Consider the following 27,234-nt stretch of genomic DNA (forward strand, 5'->3'; position numbering starts at 1 on the left):
CTGCCCTTTAAGGTAAAAATGGAGACTCCTGGCCCCACAGATAACAGTCAGCACATTCCACAGCCCTGAGAATAGCACCTACCAATAAGAAACTTCCAGGGCTGCATCTTATATATCCAATCAGTTTAAAATTATGTTGGCGCGCGCGGGCTCCTTGAACCAACCAAAATGTATTTTTGGTATCCCCCTCCTCTCTTTGTCTAAAACCTATAAAAGGCTCCACTCTCCCTTACTCTGGGCTCTCAGCAGGGATCTGTTGAGTTGGTGAGGTCTGAGAGCCCAACCTTAAGCCCGAATAAACCATAAACCTTTGCTTTTGCATTTTGGTGTGTTGGGTCCTTGGTGGTCTTTTTGGGGTCCAGTGGATGAGGTACAACAGTCCTTAGCCTAGTAAGGTAGGGAGGTGGGCTCAAATTTGGGTCTTGGTGATAGAAGACTGTTTTCTTTTTTCTTGTCTTTTTGAGACAGGGTCTCCCTGTAGCGCCAGCTGTCCTGGAACTCACTATATAGATCAGGCTGGCCTTGAACTCACAGAGATACGCCTGCCTCTCTGTCTCCCGAGCGCCGGGATTAAAGGCGTGCGCCACCCGGCCCGATAAGGTGTTAAATTTATTGACGGTTTGTTCATGACATTCTCCCCTTTTTTTTTTCTTGTCTTTTTGAGACAGGGTCTCCCTGTAGCGCCAGCTGTCCTGGAACTCACTATATAGATCAGGCTGGCCTTGAACTCACAGAGATACGCCTGCCTCTCTGTCTCCCGAGCGCCGGGATTAAAGGCGTGCGCCACCAGGCCCGGCTCCCTTGTCTTTTTAAAATGTCTGTTCATCTGTAGCGACAGTGCTTCTACTTTTCTTGCTATTGGTAATTTGTATCTTATCCTTTTACTTGAGCAGACCAACTAAACACTGATCAGACTTACTCATTTTTTTCAAGGAACCAGTTTTGATTTTTTTTTTATGGTGAAAAAAATCTGTATTTAGAATTAGAGTATTGGACTGCTTAGATGATCCCAGTGTTGTTGGCAACATCCAAAGCATCTTAATTAGGAGCCAGACGAATACAGGCTTTCTTCTCTAGGCCTTTTTCTTGTGGTCTCTGAGCTGTTATCCAATCAGTCTCAAAGACCGAAGTCGAAGTGCGGCAAGGAAAAATGTATTTAGGATCCCAGTCAGCCAAACTTACTCTCCACAGGAGGAGATAAGCTGCCCGAGTTAAAGTAACAGAGTCCTTTTATAGGTCTTTCATGACTGCAAGCCAGCAAGCAAGCCAAGTACAAAAGCAGAACTACGCAGTTAGCAATTTAGCAAGGCTTATGCCAGCTTTACAGCCTGACAGGACTTGACCACAAGTCAAGGTTTGCTGATTTTTGAGAATACCCTTTGTAATATACAATTTTTGAGGGAATCCAAGCATTAAAACCCAGAAAAACAATTCTTTCATTTAGCTAAAAGGTTAAAGTACTGATTCACTTGTATCACAAACAATACAGGAGGGAAAAACAGGGCCATAACAGCAGTCAACAAGGTCAGCGAGGCCCAGCCCCTAACACTTCTCTGTCAGGTCCGAACAAGGTATTGACTTTGACCACATCAGTGTCATAGTTTCTTCACAGCCTGTTTGATCTGGTGCTTGTTGGCTGTGAAGGAAAAGTTCCCAAAAAGAAATCCTGCACCTTGGACTGAACTTCCTGCTAGGCTGACCAGCTGGTTATCACTGTGGAGACTGTGGAGTTTGGAATGTTGCAGGTCCAGAGTCTAATTACCTTTTATCTCCATCCATCTTTAGCCACCTAAACAGCCACTCCTTACTAACCACCTCTGTTTCTGATCTAATATCCTGTGACTTAACAGATAAAAACCTTTCAAAATGTATTAACAGCAGACCACCAGGTTTCACCAATCCAAACGCTAAGAACGTCATCAGATAACATCTGAGACCTATAGTAAGAACCCTCCTGCTTTGCTGTGGTCCGCAGGCTGAATGTATCGGTCAATGCATTTGAAAAGTGTCTTGACTTATGACTTTGTTTTACTGTGTTACTATAAAAATGTAAGACTTACATACATGCAGGCAATACACTCATACACATAAAAATAATTGGAAAAAAAAAGTAAGACAACTGTTACCATGCTGGAACATGGAATTTGGGGTAGCCTGAATCTGTGTTCCCAGGCAATGGTCACTCAGTTGACTCCAGAATAAACTATCTCATATCCCCTTTGAGGTGAGTTATGCTTTTGTGCCGACATGGCCTTGACATCCACAGTGAACACAAGTGTGTTGTTGTTGTGCATCTTCATGGCTGACTCAGTGGTCAGGGGAACTTGATGATGGCATAGTGGTCAAGCTTGTTTCTCCTGGGGGGCTCTTGAGGGTATTTGGGCTGCTTCCAGAGCTGCGGGGTCTTGGGCCTCAGAAGGCAGGTGAGGTGCGGATCTTCTTTCCGAGGCTGTAGATGCCTTTCAACAACACCTTCTTGGCTTTCAAGGCCTTCACTTTGGCTTTGGGAGTGGCACGAGCTTCCTTCATCGTCTCTTCACTATCTTGGTGAGAAGCCAGTTTAGATTTTTTTAAATGTTTTTTAAAGACTATCTTCCTCTCCACATTTTGGTGATTCTCCACATAGCCCTTGTTTCCTTTTTCTGCTTGCATTGTTTAATTTTTTTTCCTGGTTACTCAAAGTGGAAGATGAAATTACAGAATTTTTTCTTTTTGGTGTTGTGGGGGATTGAACCCAGGGCCAAAGGGTTCTCCTTGCATGCTAAACAGGTGCTGTACCACTGAGCTACATCTCCAGCTCTTGAGATGATTCTTCTCCTTCCTCTCTCCCTCCTTCCCTTCTTTTTTTGAAATAAGGTCTCACTGTGTAGCCCAGTCTGGTCCACTCTCAAGCCTTCCACAGTGCTAAAATTGTGGGTACACAATACACTTGCCTGTCTGCCTCCTATCCTTCCTCCCACCCTCCTATCCTCCCTCCCTCCCTCCATTCCTTCTACCAGGCACAGATATTGGAAATTGAACATAGGGCCTTGCACATGCCAGGCAAACATTCTACTACTGAGCTATATCCCCACATCTTACATTTTGTAAAAAAAATTATTTTGAGATGGGGATCTTACTAAGTTTGCCCAGGCTGTCTTTGAACTCACTCCATAGCCCAAGCAAACCATGAACTTTCAGTCCTTCTGGTTCTTGTTTGTGGGTTTTGTTGTCTTTTGCTATGTAGACCAGACTGGCCTGGAACTCAGAGATCCACCTGCTTCTGCCTCCTGAGTGCTGAGATTAAGGGTGTGTGCTCCCCACCCCCAGCACTCTCAGTCCTGCCAGACCTGGCTCACTTCTCATGTTTTCGTATGAAAAAATTTAAATGTATTTATAATTTAGTCTCTTTCTCTCTCTCTCTCTCTCTCTCTCTCTCTCTCATGTGCTTATGCCAGTGTGTGGAGTTCAGAGGACAACTTGTGAGAGTTAGTTCTCTCCTTCTCTGTGGGTCCAGATAGTGAACTCAGGTTTCAGCCTTGGCACTGAGTGTCTACCTGCAGAGCCATCTCCTCCATCCTCTTGTGTTCATTTTTTGTGACAGTCTTGCTGTATAGCGCTGGCTGACCTGGAACTCACTATGCAGCCCAGGTCGGCCTTGAACTTGGGGCAGTCTTCCTGCTTTGGCTTCTTGAGTGATGAGGTTTTAGATGTGCACTGCCACATCCACTTTTCATCATGCAGTGACTTTTCTTTAAAAACTGATAGACCGCTATTGCTCAATCAGGAAAGCACAATAGCAGTAGCATGCATGTGCAGGTATGTATATACGTGTTGAAGAGAATCAGCTTGCACAAATATAGGACTAGGTAGGTAGTCTTGTAATGCTCTTGGGTCCAAGTCTGGTACTGGAATTTGATGCTGACAAAGGCAGTCAGAAGGAAAGGAAAAAAGGAGTAAAGTGGGGGAAATCAAAGTCAGGCCGGAAGTCCCAGGTGTGGCATTCAACCTCACAACCATGGAATGAAACATGTCTTTTTTAAAAAAAATTTTTAAATAGCATTTTTAAATTTATTATTTTTATTTTATGTGTATGAGTGTTATGCCTGCATGTACTTAAGTGCACCCATGTCGTGCAATGCCCGTGGAGGACAGAGAGGCTGTCGGATCCCCTGGAACTGGAGTTATGGACAGTTGTTAACTACCACGTGGGTGCTGTGATACGAACCTGGGTGTTCTGCAACAACAGTCAGTGTTAACTGCTGAGCCATCTCTCCAGCCCCCACATGTCTGTTTTTATTGCCTTGACTATGATGACAAGGGTATCTGGAAAAGCTGGAACCTTCCATCACCAAACTAAGCACACACCTGGCCCATGTTGGAGGATCGAGAGGGAGGTGGAATAGTTGCACATTAAGGTACCCTTTGATGTCAAGAGCAGTCATCAACAACGTGTGAGCTATGACATGGCTGCTGCCTCCTTTTGTACATTACAGGTCTCACAGAGATCTCCTTTGTGTCCCACCCAAACCAGAAACAGGAAAGGAATTCTATGAACAAGTTAGTTGCCACCTTATAAAGTCATCACAGTACACCCTGTCAGCTTGCTACTATACATACTCTTATTTAAACGACAGTTGGAGGCCGGAGAGGTGATTCAGTGCTTGTTCTTGCAAAGGACCACCTTTCTAAGTAAAGTTCCAGGGGATCTGATGCCCTCTTCTGGGCTTTGCAGGCACTTAACATGTGCATTCACACACAAAAATCTTTAGAAAATATTTTTATTTCATGTGTATGAATGTATTGCCTGCATGCATCTAAGTGCACCCGTGTTGTGCAATGCCTGCAGAGGTCATAAGAGGGCACTGAATCCCATGGAACTGGAGTTACGGACGGTTGGTGGCCACCATGTGGATGCTGGGAACTGAATCCAGGTCCTCTGCAAGAGCAGCCAGTGCTCTTAACTGCTGAGCCCTCTCTCCAGTCCCACTAATATAAAACTCTTTAATTTTTTTCAGATTTATTTTTATTTTGTATGTATGAGTCTTTGCCTGCATATGTGCTTGTGGACCACTGTGGTGATTCTGCATTAAAAGAAACTAACTGAGGGTGTGGGGTGGGGAGACACTAACTGGCTTAGCTTGTAAAAATTAGTTATTTGGAGGGGTTGGAGAGATGGCTCAGTGGTTAAGAGCACTGACTGCTTTTGCAGAGGACCCAGGTTTGATTCCTATCATCCACATGGCGGCTAACAACCATCTGTAACTCCAGTTCCAGGGGATCTGACACCATCTTCTGACTTCTTTGGGCATTGCATGACATGGGTGCACTTACATACACACAGGAAATATACTCATACACATAAAATAAAAAATGAATAAAATATTAAAAAATTAGTTACTTGGGGGAGCCCAAGGCCTAGTAAAATGGTTTACATTGTTTTCGTTCATATATATATATATATATATATATATATATATATGTGTGTGTGTGTGTGTGTGTATATATTTATTTATTATTTTATGTGTATGAGTATATTGCCTGCATGTATGTGAGTGAACCTGTGTTGTGCAATGCTGCGGAGGTCAGAAGAGGGCTTCCGATTCCCCTGGAACTGGAGTCAAGGATGGTAATAGCTGCCATGTGGGTGCTGGGAATCGAACCCAGGTCCTCTGCTAGAGCAGTCAGTGCTCTTAACCCGAGCCATCTCTCCAGCCCCATACATTATTTTCTTAAAGGCAAGTTAAATTTAAACAAGCTGATTTCACAGTAGGAAGATGGACTGAATACACACTGTTAAATTATCTAAAAGCATATGGTTAACTTGTTTACAAGGTTAAGTAAAAGTTCAATTTATAACAGAAGGCCATCCTAGAAGAATCATTTCCACAAACCATATGTGTGCCCGGTATCTGTGGGGCCCAGAAGAGGTTGTTGAAGTCTGTGGAACTGATGTTACAGATGGGAAGTGAGCTGTCATGTGAGCACTGGGAACCCAACCTGGGACCTCTGTAACAGTAGCAAGTGCTCTTAATTGCTGAGCAATCTCCAGCCCCTACAAAATAAAAAAAAAAATTGTTTTTGGTCTTTTTGAGACAAGGTCTCCCTGTAGCCCCAGATGGCCTGGAACTCACTATGTAGACCAGGCTATACTTTATCTCCAAATAAAGTAAATAACAAAGACGTGCCTTAACCCAACATGAGACAATTATCTCTCTAAATTATTAGCAATGAAGGAGACACAAAATGAGAAAATGGCAAAATGCCCGATTTTTCCTTTGAGTGATGTTCATTCCTCTAACAACACTCCTAGCTTAATACCTATAATTTAAATACTGAGCTAGAAAGTTAACTGCTATTGCTAATACTTTTTAGACAAGGTTTTGCTATATAGCCCAGGCTGGCCTCTGACCCATGGCGGCTGCTTTCTGAGTGCATGCACCTGGATTTAAAATGAACTATTATTAGCATAAGGCATGGAAGAAACAGGCTGGAGAAGTGCTCAGTAGTTAAGAGAATCTGAGTTCAGCTCCCAGCACTCACATGGTGGCTAACAATTTGTAACTCCAGTTCCAGGGGATCTGATGTTTCTCTGGCCTTCATGGATACTGCACACATGTGGTATGCACACATACATGCAGGCAAATACTCATATACACAAATAAAAATAAATTTTAAAAAAAAGAAAAGCCAGATTAAGGGCTTTGGAAAGCTGAAAATATATTATTGCCCAGAGGGGGTTCTTTGTGGATTCACTAAACATTTGAACGTTCAACATTATCATTTTGGGCATCAGATTCTTCACAAAGAATGTTTCAACTTTAAAACCAAGCTCCAGTTGGAGTTAAAAAAAAAAAAAAAAAAAAGAATAAATCCAAGCCAGGCATGGTGATACACACCTGTAATCCCAGCCTTAGGAGGTCCAGGCAGAAAGATCAAAAGGCCAATGACAAAACAAAACAATGTAACAAGAAATCCAAATTGTAAAGTCACACGAAAGTTTAACCTTCCTTTTACTCAAAACTAAATATTAACAGTAAGTGAACGTTTGCTCTGAATAAGAAGACATCTATGGACAATGAGATACCTTAGATATGTCAATATTGTGTCCAATTAATTTTGACTTCCTAAAAATAGTAAGCGGGGCCAGAAAATCAGATTCTGAAAAATAATGGCCAATACAAAGTTCCTAAGGTTCCTTTTGACAGAGATGTGTACTTGAGTAAAGAATTTCACTGGTAATCTACTGCGGTGCGCGCCTCTAACCCCACACTCAGGAGGCAGAGGCAGGAGGATCCTGTGCTGGAGGTCACCTTGGCCTACATAGTTTCAGGCCAGCCTGGACTAAACGAGACTGTCTCAAAAAAAATCCCAAAGCAACCAAACAACATCAGCCAAATCAACTCTACAACTACCCTCACCCCAATTCCACAAGGCCTTCCGAATTTAATTCAGATCGGAGAATTTCCTGTATCTTCAGTAATTAAGACTTCAAAAGTCTTCAACTCTAAGTAACAGAAAACCAAGTTATACTGCTTTAATGAAATCCTGTGTTCTAGTTAGCATTAACTTTCCACTTGACACAGCACCTGAAAGGAGTCTCAGTTGAGTACATTTTTCCAGGAATGCATTCATGAATTTATCCATTCAGCAAACATCAGGCTCTGTGCCATGTACACACAGTCTATACATACAGTGGTCTTCAAAATCAACATGGTAGAGCTCGGTGAGTCACGGGGAAGTCAGGAGATGCAGGGGACTCACACAGCTGCACAGTTACACACCGGAAAGCTCGGTGAAGAAGGGGAGCGGGGGCAGGAGCTGTGTGCTGCTGGCTGCGGCTGTGTTTCCGCAAGGATTCAGCAAAGCATACAACGCGAACGATGCATACAGTGCATGCACGCGGCCAGCTCTGCCGCGCAGGCCTGGCGTCCACTGCTCGGCCGGGGGTCTCTGAAGGCTCTAGAATGAGCAGCAGCTCGCCGGCAGCCACGTCGTCTCAGGGACAGTCCACCCTGAAGAAGAGTGGGGAGCGCAGCGTGAGCGCCCCAGAATCCCGGATCCCAGGTCCCTCTCTACTCGGGAAGTCCTTTCCAGCAGGCACCCCCAGAGGGCGCACAGCCCCGGAGACCACTCCTCCCGGGTCCTGGAGCAGGCCCCCACTTCCGGCGCGTACGCCTCCCAACCTTCCGGCTTCCGCGACTGCGCCTGGCGGGCATCTTGCGGAGAGAAGGGTGAGTGTGGCGGGGCGGCCGCGCGGGCCGGGGGTCGCCGTCCGTCCGCCGGCTGCTCCCCGCCCGCGGTTCTCCATCGGGTTCGCCCAGCGCCTACACCGCGCTGTAGGCTCTCTGCTGTGCGAAGCTCGTCCCGGGCGGGTCTCAGCAACGGCGCGGGCGTTTCCTTGGTCATACTCCGAAATAATCCCCTTCTCCGGGGTTTTTTATTATTTTAAAAATCCGAGACAGGCGTTCCCTGACTTGCCCAGGCTGGCCGTGAACTCAGCTTTAGGTCAGGCGGATCTTGAATTTGGGGCAACTCTTGCCTCAACCTCCCAAATAGCTGGGATTACAGGCCTGTGCCACCTGGTCTGGCGCGCTCTTGTGTGCTTCGTGTTTAACGTGGGCCCCCCTTTAAGTTTTGTGGTGGGAAGGACGGTGTCTTAACTGCCCAGCTTCCAGCGCGGAGCCTGCACACATAGACACTCAATAGATACTAAACAAGTTTGTGAAAAACACGGGCTGACTTCTAATGAGTGCTTTGGTTTGGTGACTCGTGCAGATATGCTGCCATTTCAGCAGGAGTCCTCTATGAGTATGGACCCAGGCTTCCGACCATTTGGTTTCAGAACAATCCAGACTTGAGCCAGGAGTGGTAGCACAGACCTGTAATCCCAGGGCTTAGGAGGGGAGGCAGAAAGATCAAGTTGTTCAAGGCCAGCGTGGTATATATGAGACCCTGGCTCAAAACAAAAAAAATGAAACCGAAATCAACAACAAAACCAGCAACTGTCAAGGTTACCTCCCAAGCCATGTAACCTGGGGACAGATTACATGTATTGTTCATCAGTTGAACTTGACTATAGTAAGTACGTATACATGCTGAGAAGATGAAGTGAATTGAGGCACTTAAACAGTAGACAGTGTTCAGAACTGTTATAAAGCCTCAGTGTTCTGTTAGTAAGTGATTGGACTATAACCTTATATTACATTATGATGCACGTGTGTTATAATAGCCTGCCTCAGAGGATTGCCCAAGAGCATCCTGGGGGTTTCATCTGGGTTGCTTGGACCGAGAGCTAGTTAGGGACCAGAGATTTGCTTTGCAGAGGGCGGGCTGCACCCAAGCTCAGTACTTCCCACCTCTCTGAGCCTCTTCACCACTGCCAGGTGACACCGAAATCCAGGTTTTCTGATCAGAAGTGGGTTGACAAGGCTGCTTTCTTAGACTGTGCCATACGAAGGTGGGAGTGATCTGGAGCATAGAGTGCTTCTCTCTAAACTTCCTGCCATGATGAGAGAATCAGGGGACCCGTGGTTTCATTTACTGAACACTGGTAGGTTTTCCTGAGTAAAGCCTTTTCTGTAATGCATTCCTTGTAAAATGGAATTTGCCCCTTGCAGTGGGCCAATTTTTATTAATTAATTATTAATTAGATTCTCCCTGAGCCCCAGCTCACCTGGAACTTACTGGGTAAATCAGGCGGGCTTTGGATTCACCAAGATCCACTTGCCTCTGCCTCCAGACTGCTGGGATTAAAGGCATGCATCACCACACCCAGCTGCCAATTATTTTAAAATGTGGTTTGCTATTATTCAGGTATAGTGAGAACAGCAGATGAAATGATTTTAGTTGGAAAGGTAAGTTTGTTCCTAGAATTTCAAGAGAACGGTGCCTGCTTTAAGATGAAAGCCTCAGGGTCAGGCAGGGCAAGGGCAAGACCAGTAAGACTTACTGTGGTTTCTATGGGAAGGAATGGGCAAGTCCCTTAGGATGGACTTGTTTGAATCATTTCAGTGGACTCTTGGGCATGGGGATTGTACCTTGTTTGGTGCTGGCCTTGAAGTGGTTAGGATAGGAAAGTGGTAGTCTTGAGGGTGAGGGCCTGGTAGAGAACTTGGGAGGAGGGGTTCTGTGTCTGGTGGTTCCCATTGAAAGATAGGCCACAACTGATTTGCTTACTGCTCTAGGAACTGGCTGGCCCTGAGAGGGACAATCTATGAAGGCATGAGGATAAAAAGGCATGCTTAACACACTTCGCAGCCCTTCGCAGATGTGTTGCGTGTTTCCAGTTCCCGAAGCACTGCAGTGCCCCATTGTTAACTGTTTCCAGAGAGATGAGACCTCAGAAAAGTTCAGTTGGTGGCTAAGGCTACATGGCTAGTAACGATCTGCACCATGATTGTCTGCCTGTGGTTGGATTATCTGATTCCAAATCTGGTGTGTTTTTGTGAGCTAGATCACTTCCTTGATGCCTGCTACATGCTGTGGAAATGTTTTCCAGTCCTTATAAAGTACTTGACAGTGTTGACCACTGCCTCTTTGAAGTTCTACTTTTTTATTATTCATACATACACACATCCATATCTACATCTATACATACATATACATTCAGTCATATACTCAGCTGTATGGTATACTGTGCCACATACAGCACTCATTGGGCTGAGTGACAGAGATACAAGCCGAAACAGTGTAGCCTGTAGTACAGTCCTGGACAAGACCAGTAGTCCCATTAAAGTACGGTTTTTGGCAAAATGAGAAGAGTGCTTTGAGGGAAAAGCAGTTCCTTTAACCTTGTCTCATGACTGCTTGATATCCCAGGGTTCTCAACACTGGCTCCAGGCGTTTGTGGGATATACTACAGATGCACTTTATTGAGACCTCATTCAGGAGGGTCTGGGTAAGCTGAGATGGTGCACTCAAAGAGGGCTTCACTTAGCTGAGAGCTTTGGTCTTTAAAAAACTGTTAAGAGGAACATATGTAGGACCATGTCTGCTGATAGCCCAGCTGACAGCCAGAATCCATTGGTGGCTGGTGAGTGACGCACCTTGGAAACCCATCACTACTGTTATCTCCCATCCCAGGGTTTTCACCATCATTTCCCAACCTGTAGGAACAACCAAGGTTGCCTTAGACAGTTAATTCTGGAATAAAAATAGCTTTTGCTGAGCCGGGTGTGGTGGCGCATGCCTTTAATCCTAGCACTTGGGAGGCAGAGGCAGGTGGATTTCTGTGAGTTCAAGGCCAGTCTGGTCTACATAGTGAGTTCCAGGCCAGCTGGGGCTACAGGAAGACCCTGTCTCAAAAAAGACAAAAAAAAAAAAAAAAAAAGCTTTTGCTTGAGAGTCAGGCAGTGCTGGTTCTTGACCAGTTTGGGGACTTAGCTGAACTCAAGATGCTTTGCTTCTTCATCTGTAAAACATTGGGATGATATTTACTGCACAGTAGCATTGTTGAGACTCAGTAGCACACCACTTGGCAGCTGCCTGGCTCACAGCAGGTGTTAAGATGAGTTCCTGTCTCTTGGGAAGCCCCAGGACATAACAGCTAAATACTTGAGAGCCGGGCTCTGCTGCTCACTAGCTGTGTGCCATTGGTCAGCCTAGGATTCTCAGTAACCTTATGTGGCAAATAAATATGATTGTCCTTATGGAGCACTATTTACGATCTTTAATGTTATCCCTGGCTTTATCACTAAAGGTCAAATTGGTTTTGAACCATACTAAAATTTTCTGCTTCCCAGCCTGAACAAATCTTAAACAGTCCACAGACGTGTCATTTCCATGGAAGTTCTCTTTAGCCAGTTTTCCCTGAAAGCACTGAACCAGCAAGCTATGTTTCTCAGTCCTTGTAGTCAGTTTTCTTTACAGTGGTATGTTCTCAGGTGTCTGGCCTTCATAAACATGTATTTACATTCCAAGCACATGCTTTGTCTGTGTAACATAAAGCACTCTCCACCTCAGGGGCTCTCTCTCCATAGAGCTGCAATTCAGAAAGAATCCCTTGGACCCGCCTCTTCTCTGCCTTCATTGGGCAGCCCTTTTGGACTGTCTTGCCCAGGATGTCTGGAGAAGCCACAGCCTTGGCCTGTCATGCTCCAAAAGAACAAGATGGACTTAACATTGTGAAAGTTGAAGAAATTGTTTGGAGGCAGGATTTCAGTCTTCAGGGAAATCCTCAAAGCCAGGAGGTCTTCCGCCAGCTCTTTAGACAGTTTGGTTACGCTGACTTCGCTGGGCCCCGGGAGGCTCTGAACCAACTGCAGGAGCTTTGCCACCAGTGGCTGAGGCCAGAGGAACACTCCAAGGAGCAGATCCTGGAGCTGCTGGTGCTTGAGCAGTTCCTGGCCATCCTGCCCGGGGAGCTGCAGACCTGGGTGCAAGAGCACAGGCCTGGGAATGGAGAGGAGGCTGTGGCTCTGCTGGAGGAGCTGGAGAGAGAATTTGATGAGCTCCAGCAACAGGTAAGAAGTAGTAGGGGGTTTTTGGTTTGTTTGTTCATTTTGACCTACTGTAGTCAATAGAGAAACCATTATGAGTTGCAGTGACTCAGTTCTCAGGGACCTCAACCAGTTTCTATTTCTTGGTATACTGACTATTCACCCATTAGTTCAGGTTACAGGGGTCTGTGGCCTGCTCTTTCTTCTCTAGTCACCTGAATGGTTTTCTGATTCTTCTGTCTTGCCCATTGCTCTAGGGGTTTCTCTCCTGTATATCCTCAGAGTTACAGTGCTGGCACTTGATTACTTGTAGGACACAGCTCATGGCCAAGACATGATCTACAAAGAATTGACACCCATGGGAACACTCAAATCTCCGAGTAGCCCACTGCAGCCCTTGAAGAACCATTGTGGGAGTGAGTCCCAGGAGCCCCAGGCTTTACACAAGAGAGGTGAGCATCGCAATGAGGACTATCAAATATGCCATGGCTCATTTTCTTAATGACAGTCACCTGTGCTGTCACTAAACATTGTGAAAAGGCCTATTGGCCTTGTTGAAATATTCTTCCATTGGCTCAGCCTAGAATCTGAAATTCTAATATATTTTCTAACTTGGTTTAAGAATAGAAGTCTTGGGGCCAGAGAGATGGCTTAGCAGTTAAGAGCATGTATAGTTATTGTAGAGGACCAGAATTTGATTCTTAGCACTCACATTAGGTGGCTCACAACTGCCTGTAACTCCAGCTCTACAAGGTCGAATACCCTCTCTGGCTGCAGGGCACCTGTGCTTACATGCATATACTCCCCCCGACACATACACATTAAAAAATAAAATCTTTTTTTTTTTTTTTTTTTTTTTTTTTTGTCTTTTTGAGTCAGGGTCTCCCTGTAGCTCCAGCTGTCCTGGAACTTGCTATGTAGACCAGGCTGGCCTCAAACTCACAAAGATCCGCCTGCCTCTGCCTCCCAAGTGCTGTAAAAAATAAAATCTTAATAAAGATCATCTATAAAATTTTCTAAGGCCATAATATTCCAAGACCAATATTATTTGCAAAAATATTTTTGTCACACTAACAAGGCAGTTCTAAGATGGCTACGAATATTATGTCAGTAACAGAAGTCACATAATAACTTGATCAGGAAAAATAGGCCTGGGATTACAGGCCTGTACCACCAGGCCTTGCTTGGGAAACTAATTTTAAGAATTTTCCTTCTCTCCAGGTATGGGGGTCACACATTTGTAATTCCAGAACTACAGAGCCTGAGGCAAGAGGATCAAGTTTGGGGCCAGGCAGGGCCACATAATGAGACCTTGTCTTAAATTTTTTTGAAAAGAATTTTCCTACTACCAAGCACCTACCCTTTTGTGTTTTTCTTGTTCCTACTATAATACTTACTAATATGAACAAAATGACACATTTTTTTATTCACATTTTCAGATAGCAAGATGGTGACAGATGAAGTATTGACAGCAAAGCAGGAAATTATTGAGTGTGTTGCATCATTGGCTATGACATCTCCAGAAAGGCTCCCCAGGGAATCTTCAGGACAGATGGTTGAAGAAACTGTGGGAAGTCTGGACAACAGTGAGAAACAAAGTGATATCGGCAACAAGGTGCATCAACTTTCTCCTCAGGAAAGATACTTCAGTCTGGCATCTTTCAACAAGAAAAGCCCTACGGGACAGAAGAGCTTTGAATGTAATAAAAGGGAAGGAATGCTCAGTTTAAATTTAAGTGATACTACAGGACCCAAAATACACACAGAGAAAATGCTCTATGAGTGCTTAGACTGTGGGAAAGCCTTTTGCCGTAGGTCAAAGCTGATTAGACATCAGAGAAGCCATACTGGAGAGAGACCTTATGCATGTAAAGACTGTGGCAAAGCCTTTGCTTTCAGGACAGACCTTGTTAGACATCAGAGAATTCATAGTGGTGAAAAACCCTATAAATGTGACTGTGGAAAAGCGTTCAGAGGAAGTTCAGGGCTCATTAGGCATAGGAGAATTCATACTGGAGAGAAACCTTATGGTTGTGGTGAATGTGGGAAAGCCTTCAGCCAGAGCTCTGCCCTTATTCAGCATAAGAAGATTCACATTGGTGATAAAGGCTATGGATGTAGTGAATGTGGTAAGGCATTTAGTAGAAGCTCTATTCTTATAGAACATCAAAGAATCCACAGTGGAGAGAAACCTTATGAATGTAATGAATGTGAAAAATCCTTCAATCAGAGCTCAGCCCTCACCCAGCACCAGAGAATCCACACTGGGGAGAAGCCTTATGAATGTAATGAATGTAGGAAAATATTTAGGCATAGATCAGGTCTTATGCAACATCAGAGAACACACACTAGAGTTCAACTTTGCTCATGAGTTATATAATTGTGTTGAGCTAGGCGTGGTGGCTCACGCCTGTAATTCCAGCTCTTGGGAGGCAGAGACAGGTGGATCTCTGTGAGTTTGAGGCTGCCCTGGTCTACAACGTGAGTTCCAGGCCAGCTGGGGCTACAGGGAGACCCTGTCTCAAAAACTCAAAAAGGAGAGAGACAAAAAAAAGGCTGTATAGTTGTGAAATGCAAGGAATTCTCTCTGAAGGTAAGACCACAGAACACACAAGTTTGTTGATAGTAGGAATTTTCTTTCAAGCCCAGTTCAGTCTTGTAAAAGGAGATCCACGTGAAGATGTCTGTCATATTGAAAGCTTTTATCCAGGTACTTGTCCACAAAGAATGGTAGATGTTTTCTAGAAAGTCTCGACCCATTTCTGGATGAGGACTTGTAGGTAGTCCTTTCACCCACACCACTCCAGATAGAACTGCCATTGAACACTGTCATGTAAGTCCACGATTGAGGCACAGATCCTGAAACTGCTCCTTATAAGATGGTAAGGATCACTGCCCAGCCAGCTCTTGTGCCTCTGGAGTAGACACATGCAAAGTTACTGAGCTTTTTGGAATGTATTGTGAGCTTGTGAAATGTTGGGCCCTGGATCGGTTTAGTAATATCTGAGGAATGAAGTTCATTTGGCCCCCTTGGCAGTTTTCCTTTCTGCCTTGAACTTCCTGTTGAGGTCTGCCTTATTGGGTGCCTAGTGGTTTAGTCATTGGGAGGACAGTCATGGTGATTGCCCTCTCAAAGGGCTGATGGAATACGCATATTTACTAAACAAGCTATTATGGCAAGGTGTGGTAAGAACTTTACCAGAATAAATTCAGGGTCCTGTTGAAGACCATATCAAGGAGACTGCCTCTTGGCTGTGACATCTCACTTGAGATCTAAGATGTAGATGTTAGCCTGGCTGATGGTAGGGAGAAGAGGTGGAAGTTACAAGGCCTGCATGGCAGGAAGATGAGAGGATCTGCAGATGCTCCTGTATTGTGACTTTGCTTTTGCTGGAGTTGTCTTGGACCCAAATTGATTTCTTTCTCTATTAATAACTGAATTGTACAGCCTGTCTCAGCTCCTGAGTGACCTTTAAGAGCTAGACGTATTCAGATTAGTGTGGCAGGAAAAAACTGGTGTTTCTAGTCGTCACCTCCAAAGGTTGTGCATTATCATTTAGCAAGAGCAATCCAGTTTTAAGGATCTCAATTGCTTTTTCCTGTATGTAACAAATCATTCAGTGTTTGACGTATCATTGAATAACTTTTCTAATTGTGAATGTTAATAAAGTATAAATCATCCACAATCCTGCTAATCATAGCAAGTGTTACCTTTCCAACTACTTCCTATTGTGTTCCCCAAATCCTGCCATTTTTGGTAAAAGTCGTTAGTAAATATTTTTTGCTAATTTTAACATTCACATGTTGAGTACACGCTTCATCTGCTTAGTGTGATGTGGGATATATTGTAATAAATGGAGTTTTAAAAGTCTTGCTTTGAGCTGGGCATGATGGCACATGCCTTTAATCCTAGCCCATGGGAGGCAGAGGCAGGGGGATCTTTGTGAATTCAAGGACAGCCTGGTCTACATAGTGAGTTCCAGGACAGCTGGGGCTACAGGGAGACCCTGTCTCAAAAAGACCCCCCCCAAAAAAATTGCTTTCAAATATTTGGGAATATGGAGCACAGTAGCACAAATGGAAATATGCTGGAAGGTGGGAAATACCAAGCAAAGGACACAGTACACTCATTTCTATTATCTGGGAAAATAATGGCATCTGGAAGCTATGGCAGCCAGACTCTAGGGCTTACAGTTCCCCAAGAAAGTTATCTAGGGTTGAGTTGAAGGAGCATGGAAATGAGAACTTTAAAAATCCATACACATACTATATCCTCCCAAATTATCTTTCATGAGTCTCATCTTGTGGTGGTGGTATGGGCTGGATCTCCTGGAGCTGGAGTTATAGGTGGTTGTGAGCTACCCATTGTGGGTGCTTTGGAATTAAACTCTGGTCCTGTGCAAGAGCAGTATGTGCTCTTAACCACTAAGCCATCGCTCCAATCTTTTTTTATGTAGCCTAGGCTGGCCTGAGAGATAAGGCCTTGTTCTTCAGGAGTTCACAAACAGAAGTATGAACTTAGGTCACTATCAAATATGACTTAAACTTCCAATCCTGTTTAGTTGCAGGCTGTGAAAATGAGGGAGAAAAGGAAAGGTAGGGGACCAAGATCCATTTAAGGTAGACACTTGCTCTCTAGACTGTCTCTGGCAACAGAAAAGCCTGGAACAGAAGGAAAGGCATTACTCACCCTGAAAAGGCTGTTGGAAAAAAAAAAAAAAAAAAAACCCACCCACCACAATCTCCTTTTAATTCAGCTATTGGTGTCATCCAGCTCATAAGCAAAATGTTGGATTTGACCATGAGATCCTCAGCTCCTTTAACACAGTGAGGGTACAGAATTGTGAAGGGAATTAGGGCTGCTGAATTCATGGAAAAGCACTACTGATCAAAGTGCTTAACCACTTAGTTTTTCTTAGCCATAAATCTTCAGGTACTTAAGTGACTTGTAGTGAAATTTATTTGAACTTTTTTTTTCTTTTTTTTGAGACAGGTGCCCAGCTGGCTTGGAACTATGTACAGTAGATTGTCAAATTTGACTTAAATTTCCAATCCTGTTTTACTTGCAGACTCACAGAGATCTGCCTGCCTTTGCCTCCCAAGAGCTAAGTGCTGGGATTAAAGGTGTGCACCACCATTCCCAGCTTGAAGAGGGTTCTTTATAATACTATGCATGAGCTTGGTAATTCTGCCATTGATGGTTACAGTGAAAATGAGGATCAGAGTTAAGTCTGCTAGGACTTGAGATGTTACAGAAAGCAAGGGCTTACTTTCCCAACTACCTGGGCCTCTGTTCACCTGCCTGTTTTCTTGGGGTAGGGGAGGGTATTCCCAGGGATTACATCTGGGGCCTTGTATGTGGTAAGCATATGCTTTACTGCTGAGCTTTCTTTAACTTAGGGTATTAGACTTTGTAGAAAAATGTGAAATACACAAACACAGTACCTAAAACGTCACCCAGAAGTAACCAGTATAGCACTTTGATATTGTATATGCCATTATTTTTAATGTGTTGTACGTGGGGCTCACATTGTATATATTGTGCATTTTTTACTTAGTGTATCATGAATGCATTTTTTTAAGCAACATTTTAAACACAACTTTTAAGGCTGTACATTCATGATAGTTTCTTAAGTATATTTCTGGGTAGAATTTCAAAGTCAAAAGTAGTGCTAAATCTTCTGGTATCACTTGCCAGAGATACCTATTCACATCTCTTCAACAATTTTATAAGCAAAACAAGTACCACCTTAACGCCTGCTTTAATAAACATTTTACCTTGTAAGACTGGACACATATGTGTCGTTCATTGGCATTTTTGTGATGTCATACATTAATGGGGATTTTTCATGAGGGAGACAGCATAAAGCAGTTCCAAAGTAGAGCCGAGTTCAAAATCAGACTTTACCACCTTTTAACTCTGACATTCGACTCCATTTCCTATGTACAAAATATGATCTTTAATAATTAATGCATAAGCCCTTAACAAATACCCATTGCATTTCTTTCTGATCTCTGTAAGAGATCCAGTTTTCTTTTTGCAAGGTACCAATTCCTACCTAATGTCCTACCCTTCTCAGCTTATTCAGACATTTGTCTACAAGAGGAAGTAACAGAACATACTAGATTTTACTTCATCAAAATACCCCCCTTTGAAAAAATGTTCTCTACCGAACACTGGGTGTTTAGCTCTTGTTTTTCTTACTAGTTAGCACATACCCATCTATGAATGTCCAAGAGTTTTAACTTTATCATAAAAATCTTTTTATTCACAGGCTACTAGCATGAGTGTTTTGTCTGCATGTCCCGAGATGCACCCTGTGTGGGCATGTCCCCAGAGGCCAGAATAGGGCATCAGTTCACCTAGAACTGGAGCTAAGAATGGTTGAGAGCTGCCATGTGGGTGCTAGAAACTGAATCCAGATCCTCAGCAAGAGCAGCCAGTGTTCTTGGGCACTGAGCCATCTCTCCAGCACTTAGTTTTACTACAGTAAAGGTATGCTATCCAAATTATTTTTGAGACAGGGTCTCACTATGTAGCCAATGACCAGAACTCTTCATCCTTCTGCCTCTCCATCTGGCGCTGGTGTGATTCACTTTCTTTAAATTGATTCACTTTACCTTGCACTATGTACCAGCCTAAAGATAGTTTCTTGTTGGTTCCTCAGAAGGGGGAAATACTATGATTGCTTTTACTCCTCTAATGTTGTCTTTTAATAAAATTCGGAAGATTACTAACCATTGTTGATATAAGACAAAACAGCAAGTACGAGGTGTTTGGAGGGGAAGACAGACCCAGTAACTGACAATTTTTGAGCACCTGAGCACTGTGGGGGAAACAGTCTTAGAATCAAATGTTATGACATCTGATAATGCAACTCCAATACTGTCTAAAGAATCAAAGGAGTCCTTATCTAGGCTTAGTTTTCCTATTTCCTCTCCCACCATGTCTCTGTAGTTTAAATCTAGCCACAGGTTAGGCAAGGAGACCATCCGTTAGTCCTTTTCCTTAGGTCACTAAGACAAAGCTATTAATAGTGCTGTGACCTAGGTTTTGTCTGTGGTACAAACCTGCCCAGTCTCATATGCACTACTTCAGTCTGGCTGGTGTCACACCTGTCATAAGACATGAACCAATTCAAAGGGAGCTCAAGAGGTGCTGTTCTACATCTTGTTCCCAGCTTCCCTTTTGTACAGGAAACACTGTTCCCTGGCTCTCTAACTCCTATTTTCCAGGTCATTTCAACCTCCATATCCAAGTTCTTGGACAAGGAAATGGAGGAAGGAGCACCTTTAAAGTCATAGAACTGAATACACCAGTGTCATCATCTGATAATGGTCATTAGACTAGAAATTATCTTTTCATTATATCCCTAGTCCCTGACACAAAGCAGGCATCAAACAAATGACTTAGGATTGGCCACTTCCCTAGCATGTGTGAAGTGCTAAGTTCAATTTCCATCTCTAAAAGACAGAAACAACCCTTTGGATAAATTAATTTGTATCTTTGCTTCTCATGCTCATTTAATTTCTGCCCTATCTTGGGCTCAAAATGGTCACGGATGACTCACTCTCTCACTTTTCTTACTGCCTTGTTAATTGTTCCGTACAAATTCGGAGTTCCCCAAATGAAGTTTTTCATGATCTCCATACTACCTTCTAAATGTAAGCCTGGCACACCAACGACCAGACACTGGGACACAGCCTAAAGCCCTTTGCCCTTCCTACCACATTCTCACAGAAAATGAGGTCTCAGTGCACATCCGTGCTTTTCACATTTCCTGAGTATCCTAATGTTAAGAGCAAAGCTGGTTCAGATTGGTCACAGGAAGCTTTACAGGAAATCTGTAGTTAACACTGGGAAAAGCTGCGCACAGCAAACTGCAGCGACTGAAGACCTAGTTTACAACCTTCAAGGACTCTTGCTCCAAAGTCAACCTTTTGACTAATAAGAGAAAAATCTTACTAAAGTATTTACAGATTATTGTATTCACAAATCACTTTACAGTGTGGACTCTCTGATGGCGCACAAGCACTGATCGGTGCCTGAAAGCTTTCCCACATTCACTACATATATATGCTTCATCCCCAGCATGGATTCTTTGATGCTGAGCAAGTGCTGAGCTCCTTTTGAAGGATTTGCCACACTCACTGCACTGGTAAGGTTCCTCTCCACTGTGAATTCTCTGATGCCTGATCAGGTTTGAATTCAGACTGAAAGCTTTTCCACACTCATTACATTCATAGGGTTTCTCTCCACTGTGTATCCTCTGATGGGTAATAAGCTCGGAGCTCTGTTTGAAAGCTTTCCCGCATTCATTACATTCATAGGGTCTCTCTCCTGTGTGAATTCGTTGATGTCTAATAAGCTTTGAGCTCTGGCTAAAGGTTTTCCCACATTCATTACACTCATAGGGTTTCTCACCAGTGTGGATTCTTTGATGTATAATTAGATATGAACTTTGACTGAATGCTTTGCCGCATTCATTACATTTGCAAGCTTTCTCACCCGTATGAATTTTCCGATGTCTAGTGAGGGCTGAGCTCTGATTGAAGGCTTTTCCACATTCACTGCACTCATATGCTTTCTCACCACTATGAATTTTCTGATGAATAATGAGGTATGACCTTAAACTAAAGGCCTTCCCACACTGATTACATTTATAGGGTTTTTCTCCAGTATGGATTCTCTGATGTTGGGTTAGAGAAAAATGCTGTTTGAAGCTGTGCCCACATACATCACATCTATAAGGTTTCTCTTCTGTGGGAACTTTCTGACATGTTGCAGTATTTGTACTTAGGATCAAGAATCTTTGAGGATCATCATGGTGGTCTTTCTTTCCCAAAGATTTGTGTGTAAAGATCAACTGACTAAAACTGCCTCCATGGATAGGGGAACTTCCTTGCTGCCATTCTAAATTGCTTTTGTGTTCACTAAAGCCTCTAAACGAAGGATCCCAAGAGAGTCCCACTGATTTTTCTTCTGAAACGCCCACTTTTGATGATGTTCCACTGTTCTTACAATCTGAAATGGTAAAATCAAAACAAACCAAGTTAACAGGAATGCTGCAGAGTTTACATTTCTCTGATCACTCTCAATGTTCACTTTTTTCCTTTTTGAGAGTCTTCCTACATTGTTCAGGCTGGCCTGGTACTTCTTGGTTCAAGGGATTCTCCTACTTCTGCCTTCTAAGGAGCTGGGACTAAAGGTCATCACCATTCTGAATGGCTCAACAGTCACTTTCTGTGTAATAGAAGGGTCTACTTGCAAAGCTGTCACTGTCCACTCATGTATTTTCAACTGGTCAAAACAGGGATCTCTTCTCTTTTCCAATCTAAGGCCTCTGTTTACCCTTTGACTGTTTCTTCTCTTTCAGGACTTCAGCTGGTCAGCTGCCCGCTACTTCTTTTCTACTATTTTAAATCTCTTTCTAAATTGACTCCCTGTGATAGTATTAATTACCAACTTGACACAATCTCGAATCACCTGGGAAATGTTTCAGTCAGACTGTCTAGATTAGGTTGGCCTGTGGGAATGTCTTATGTTTATTGATGTGGGAAGGCCCAGCCCACTGTGGGTGGCACTATTCCCTGGATTTGGGTCCTGGGCTGTGACAAAGTGGAGAAAGTGGGCTGAGTAGTAGGTCTGTGTATATTCATTCTCTCTCTGCTCTGGACTGTTGATATGACTAGCTCCTGCTGCCTTGACTTCCCTACAGTGAAGAACCTGGAGTTAGGAGCTAAAATAAACCCTTTCTCCTCCAAGTTGCTTTGGTCAGTGTGTTTTATCAGAAACAGAAACCAAAATGAAGACACCTCCATCTGTCAACTTAAGATCAAGTCACTCTCCCCTTTTAAAAACTAAGTCCCTTGCCTATGTATCTGTCAAGCAACCACCCACAGTACAATTTCTTTAAAGGTTTGTCTGGAGTCATCCCATTCTGCAATCTGGTTTCTAGCTCAGCCTCTTGAACTCTACCACTTCAGACAGTAGTCTTATCAAGGTTAGCAGTTTCATGACTGAGTAACTGCATGGATACCTTATACATTTTAGCTGACCTTTCTGTAGCATGGTGCCGAGAACCACACTTTTCATTTTCCTTCTTGAGACAGGGTCTCACTGTAGTCCAGGATGGCCTCAAGCTTATGGCCATCCTCTAGCCACCAAGTGCTAGAATTATTAGGGTGAGACACACACATGGCCTTCCTTTTCTACCTGATTTTTGTGGCTGTTCCTTCTATTTTAGGGCTAGTAACTAAGAAACTAAGTTCTTCCAGATTCTATCCTGGGTTCTCATGTATCCACATTGTACAAACCTTCTACCTTAGGTTTCAATTACTGTATTTAAGCTCATGTCTCCTCATATTCCTAATTCAACTCTGATTCTTGTAAGTTCTAGATTGTCATATCCAATTGTTAACTGGGTATTTTGCTTGTGAAAACCAGTACCCAAATGCCTCAAATTAAACACAACATCAGAGGTTATGTTTTATGGCACCACTGTTAAACAAGTTGTACAAGACTGAAACTTGATCTCATCCAGTTCTTCTTTCATGATCTGCTTTTAACAATGACCAGCTACTTCAATGCACTTTCAATGCTGAGGAACAGGATTTGGCTTCAATCTTCTCTATACTCCAGTGTTTAACACAAGTTGATGTGTGACAAGTTGTCACTGTGGCCACTTGGACTACAGTCTCTGATGAGCCTCTTGTCTTGCCTTTCTGAAATCATGTCTATACCCTGCAGCTGAGTTCTAAGCCATAAATTTAACAATACCACTCCTTTGTCCAAAACCCTTGAACTGTACCTCTCTGTACTTACGTCTTATTTCCTCCATGAGTTTCTTTCATCATCTCATCCCTTACCAACTGTCGAGTCGAAGTGACTGCCTATAATCTCCACAGCAGTGTTCTCTCTCGCCCTCAGGACTGTGGCCCTTGTGTGGGCCACTCCTTCTACCTACACAACTGGCTTTCTCCTACTCACAGTTCAAGTTTAGCTCAGGTGTTTCTTCCTCCAGGAAGTGGTCCTTGAACTTTTCATATTGGGTTTGGTACCATTTTATGTGCCCCGATAGTACACAGTGCCTTCCTTTAGTCTATAACTTACTATACTCGGTTGCATCTGCCTTTCTCTGTGTGAACCACTCATGAAGACGTGAAAGTTAACTGAAGATGTATTTACCACAGTACTAGCCATTTTAGCACTCTTAAGTTATAAAACGATTGTGTGAATAACAGAGGAACTAATACAAGTAAGGATGGTTGCAATTCATGAGGGTTCTAACATAAAGCTTAAGCGAGCAGCTCCGGTTTTGATTGATAAAAGTGCTGTTCACATGCAACAAGTTTATAAATCCAATTCTGCATATTCAAAACCAGAGGCCTAACTCACATATGTCTGCAGATATGTTTCTATTTCTTACCACTTTTAGAGGAAAGGCAAGGTTTCCAGGATTTCAGCTGTGTCTTCAAAGGTTGGAGCTCTGTGTTTGTTGACTCTTGGGATGCTCTGATGTATGTCAAATCTTTCCATGACACTGCTGGCCCCGGTGGACTAGCTGGGACCTGAAATCAGTAAAATATAATTAGCAAAAATCTCAAGCAGGTCAATGGGGCCATTGCTATAGCTGAAGGAGAGTGGAAAAAAGGGTAGAGCCAGGTACAGTACCATGGTTACATAAGAACTGGTTCAGCAGAGACTGCATTTCAACCCATCAGCTTTAGGCTTACATTCTTTTCCTATAACACATCAGTTCTTGGTTCCCACCTGCTGCCCTGGGTCATCAAACTCTCTCTCCAAATCCTCCAGCAGGGTCACCACTTCCTCGCCACTTCTTGGACCATGCTGCTGAACCCACACCTTCAGCTCCTCAGGCAGGATGCTCAGGAACTGCTCCAGCACCAGCAGCTCTAGGATCTGCTCCTTTGTGTGCAACTCAGGCATCAGCCACTGGTAGCAAAGTTCCTGGAGCCGGCCCAAAGCTTCCCGGGGCCCAGGGGTCTCATGGTAGCAAAAGTTCCTGAACTGCTGGCGGAACAGTTCTTGGCAGGATTGGGCAGTTCCATTCTGCTTACACTTCTGGCTCCAGGAAAAGCTATCTTCTATTTTCACTAGTATCAATTCTTCTTGAGTCTGAGGCTTCAAAGTCGAAATTGCTCTGGATTCCACAGCCATTCTGGGCTGCAATAGCTTACGACGACGACTGGGTTCTGTGCCTGGGAAGGAGTTTCTGAGTAATCTCTTCTTTCCTACAGGATATGAAAGGTCTATTGACTTACAGTAGGGGAAAAAAACAAAACAACTCTAGAAACTTCTAACACTAAAAGGGAACCGGTTTAAGACTTTAAGTACACCAACAATAAACAAAACCACTCACTTTCCAGTGCCTCCCACTGTGTAGCATTCCTACCACTACTAAAAAGACATAAGCAGAGTATGACTTATAGTGAAGAATATCGTTTCCTTCTCAGGTGTTTCAATCCTGGTTTACTATGTGAATAAAACACAGAACTTTTCTCAGTGCTGGGAATGAACCCAGGGCCTTATGCACCGCAAGCACTTTGCCACTGAGCTGCCTCCTTGACCCCTTTTGGTAGCGCTGTGGCTTGAACTCTGGTCCTTGACCATGCTAGACAAGCACTCTACCACTGGGCTATCCTCAGCCACAGAAAATGTTAATAAAATATAGGCCACCAACTCAGACTTCAATGGTAATAATACCTAAGTAACACTGAATGCTCACTTTAAATTTATTCCTAGTTATTGTTTGATAATTGCAGGTAGTGTTATTCTGCATATGAGACACATTTTCAAGTTCACATTAAACATGATTTTATTTAAATAAGTATGTCAGGGTGTCTGCCACTTGCTTACCATTTGGTACTCACAGTAATTTCTTCAACAAACACGGAGGCATTTATGTGAGGTTTATCCTGAGCCAGCATTACATTGAAAAGGTTTTTGTTTAGGAATGAGTAAGAAACTAACTGTAGATGCTTATCATGTGTTGAAAAATGCCCTATTACAGCCGCAGAAGATCAGCCTAAGCTCTCAGAAGTACTCTAAATTTAAGCGAAGTGTTACGATCCTGTGGCACAGGACAAACCCTGCTGTTTGGATAGGGAACACCATAGACCTGCACGCCCTTCAGGTCGCATCACAACCATGTCCTAAGCAGACAGGGCTGCGAGCACCTGCCCCGGGGGAAGCAACAGACCACGTCTTCTAGGACACACGTTAACCCAGCCTACTTCCCTACCCAGAGAAAAAGCGACCCCTGCCACGCAGCCTAAAGGCGCGTCTGCCTCCACACTTGTACTTCGGTGCCGCTGCACTGACCACATACGAACTAAGCCCGCATGCCCGCGATGCAGGGCCTGCTTGTCCCCGGGGCTCCCTCCGCAGTGCTCCTTCCGCAGTGCTGCCGCGGGCGACGTCCCACTTCCCCGCTCTTGTCACCACGTCCTCCGCCCCCTCCTCAACCCTCAATACAACCAGGACACACCCGACGTGAATTCTACAGGCTTCTCGGATCTGCCTTCCTCAGCGGCCGGCTGCGATCACGGGTTAGATTCCTGGTTGAACCACAGCCGCAGGGACCACGGAAGCGCGACTCCGGGGTTCCTCGTCCGGCCGCACCGGAAGGACAGGCCGAGGATCCCGGGCCCGCGCCACCCGCCCACCGTCCGCCCAGAGCCCACGTCCCTCACTGCAAGGCCCAGCAGCTACCACAAAGACCGGAGGTGTGTCTGCGTTCCCTTCCGCTAGCGCGACGGGTCCATCTGTCCGCCCCGCCCCTTCCGCTCGTGCTCACCCAGACACCGCCTCCACCCCGCCCCCTCCGCTCGCGCGCACAGAGGCGCCTCTGTCCGCCCCGCCCCTTCCGCTCGTGCTCACCCAGGCACCGCCTCCACCCCGCCCCATCCGCTCGCGCGCACAGAGGCGCCTCTGTCCGCCCCGCCCCTTCCGCTCGTGCTCACCCAGGCACCGCCTCCAACCCACTCCATCTGCTCGCGCGCACACAGGAGCCTCGGTCCGCCCTGCCACTTCCGCTCACGCGCACAGAGGAGCCTCCGTCCACCCCCCCCCACCTTCTGCTCGCGCGCGCACACAGGCACCTTCCTACATCGCGCCCCTTCCGCTCATGCACCGGTGCCTTCCTCCCTCCCGCCCCTTCCGCTCGTGCACAGGTGCCTTCATCCCGCCCCGCTCGTGCACAGGTGACTTCCTCTGTCCCGTCCCTTCCGCTTGTGCACACAGGAGCCTTTGTCAGCCCCGCCCCTTACGTGCATGCACACAGGGGTCTCTTGCCCCGTCCCTTCCGTCGCCCGTGCGTTACCCTGCTCCTTCTTTACCCCTTTCCTGGATTTCCGAGTCCCCGACCAAACTCCTGGGTGAGTGGGCGGAGCCAGTGTAGCAGGTCCTTTATCCTCTGCACCGCTGCACTGTCCCATGCAGTGTCCCCGTGCACCGCCCCTATGCATCGCTCCCATGTGCCTTCCCCGTGTACATCCCTGGACATCGCACTGTCCACACCAAGAGAACAGGTCTTCCCAAAACAAGAATCTGCAAGTGATTGAGACCTCCCAGTCCCAAACAAGTCCAACAAAGGGGCAAAGCCACTGCCATGCACAACCTGAGACCTCTGCAGGGCATGGGGGAGAGTTGTTGAGAATGCAGTCACCCAGAGAAGGCTGAAACTGTTGCTAGACATTAGGAAGTCCCCCATCCTCCAATCTGCAGCACCATCAGCCCACCATCAGAGGAATGTGGAACTGTGATTCACAGTTGGGGACCACAGCTCCAGGC

At 44.8% G+C, this 27,234-nt stretch overlaps 2 protein-coding genes across 4 annotated transcripts in view; one reads left to right on the forward strand and one right to left on the reverse strand.

Moving 5' to 3' along the window:
* The window catches only part of LOC103750590, a 44,480-nt gene extending 18,332 nt beyond the window's left edge, over positions 1-26,148 (reverse strand). The window contains 8 exon segments of the mRNA XM_008853703.3: positions 7,764-7,941; positions 8,059-8,404; positions 11,028-11,087; positions 12,037-12,352; positions 20,419-21,444; positions 23,849-23,990; positions 24,193-24,674; positions 25,931-26,148. Coding sequence (XP_008851925.2) covers positions 7,764-7,941; positions 8,059-8,404; positions 11,028-11,087; positions 12,037-12,352; positions 20,419-21,444; positions 23,849-23,990; positions 24,193-24,600 — 2,476 coding nt within the window. The 5' untranslated portion in view covers positions 24,601-24,674; positions 25,931-26,148.
* On the forward strand, positions 8,116-17,146 carry Zscan30 (zinc finger and SCAN domain containing 30). Of its 3 annotated transcripts, none has more exons than XM_029556443.1 (4): positions 8,116-8,213; positions 11,944-12,443; positions 12,733-12,871; positions 13,859-17,146. In XM_029556443.1, exons 2-4 carry the CDS (start codon positions 12,042-12,044, stop codon positions 14,788-14,790), a joined length of 1,473 nt encoding a protein of 490 aa, XP_029412303.1. In that variant the 5' UTR covers positions 8,116-8,213; positions 11,944-12,041; the 3' UTR covers positions 14,791-17,146. The 3 variants fall into 3 exon arrangements, with proteins under 3 accessions (XP_029412303.1, XP_029412305.1, XP_029412304.1); XM_029556445.1 differs by having other exon boundaries at positions 8,179-8,213; positions 11,961-12,443; XM_029556444.1 differs by lacking the exon at positions 8,116-8,213 and adding an exon at positions 8,220-9,060.
* Positions 26,149-27,234: the final 1,086 nt, after the last annotated feature.

Source organism: Nannospalax galili, unplaced genomic scaffold, assembly GCF_000622305.1.
Source record: "Nannospalax galili isolate Female #2095 unplaced genomic scaffold, S.galili_v1.0 scaffold147, whole genome shotgun sequence".
In the NCBI taxonomy this organism is placed as follows: Eukaryota; Metazoa; Chordata; class Mammalia; order Rodentia; family Spalacidae; genus Nannospalax; species Nannospalax galili.

What these genes read in the sequence shown, in the direction of transcription:
- Zscan30 (XM_029556443.1), top strand. Translation starts at nt 12,042, where the DNA reads ATGTCTGGAGAAGCCACAGCCTTGGCCTGTCATGCTCCAAAAGAACAA. An exon ending in TTGATGAGCTCCAGCAACAG is followed by an intron (nt 12,444 to 12,732) that starts GTAAGAAGTAGT and finishes GATTACTTGTAG; the next exon opens with GACACAGCTCATGGCCAAGA. An exon ending in CCAGGCTTTACACAAGAGAG is followed by an intron (nt 12,872 to 13,858) that starts GTGAGCATCGCA and finishes TCACATTTTCAG; the next exon opens with ATAGCAAGATGGTGACAGAT.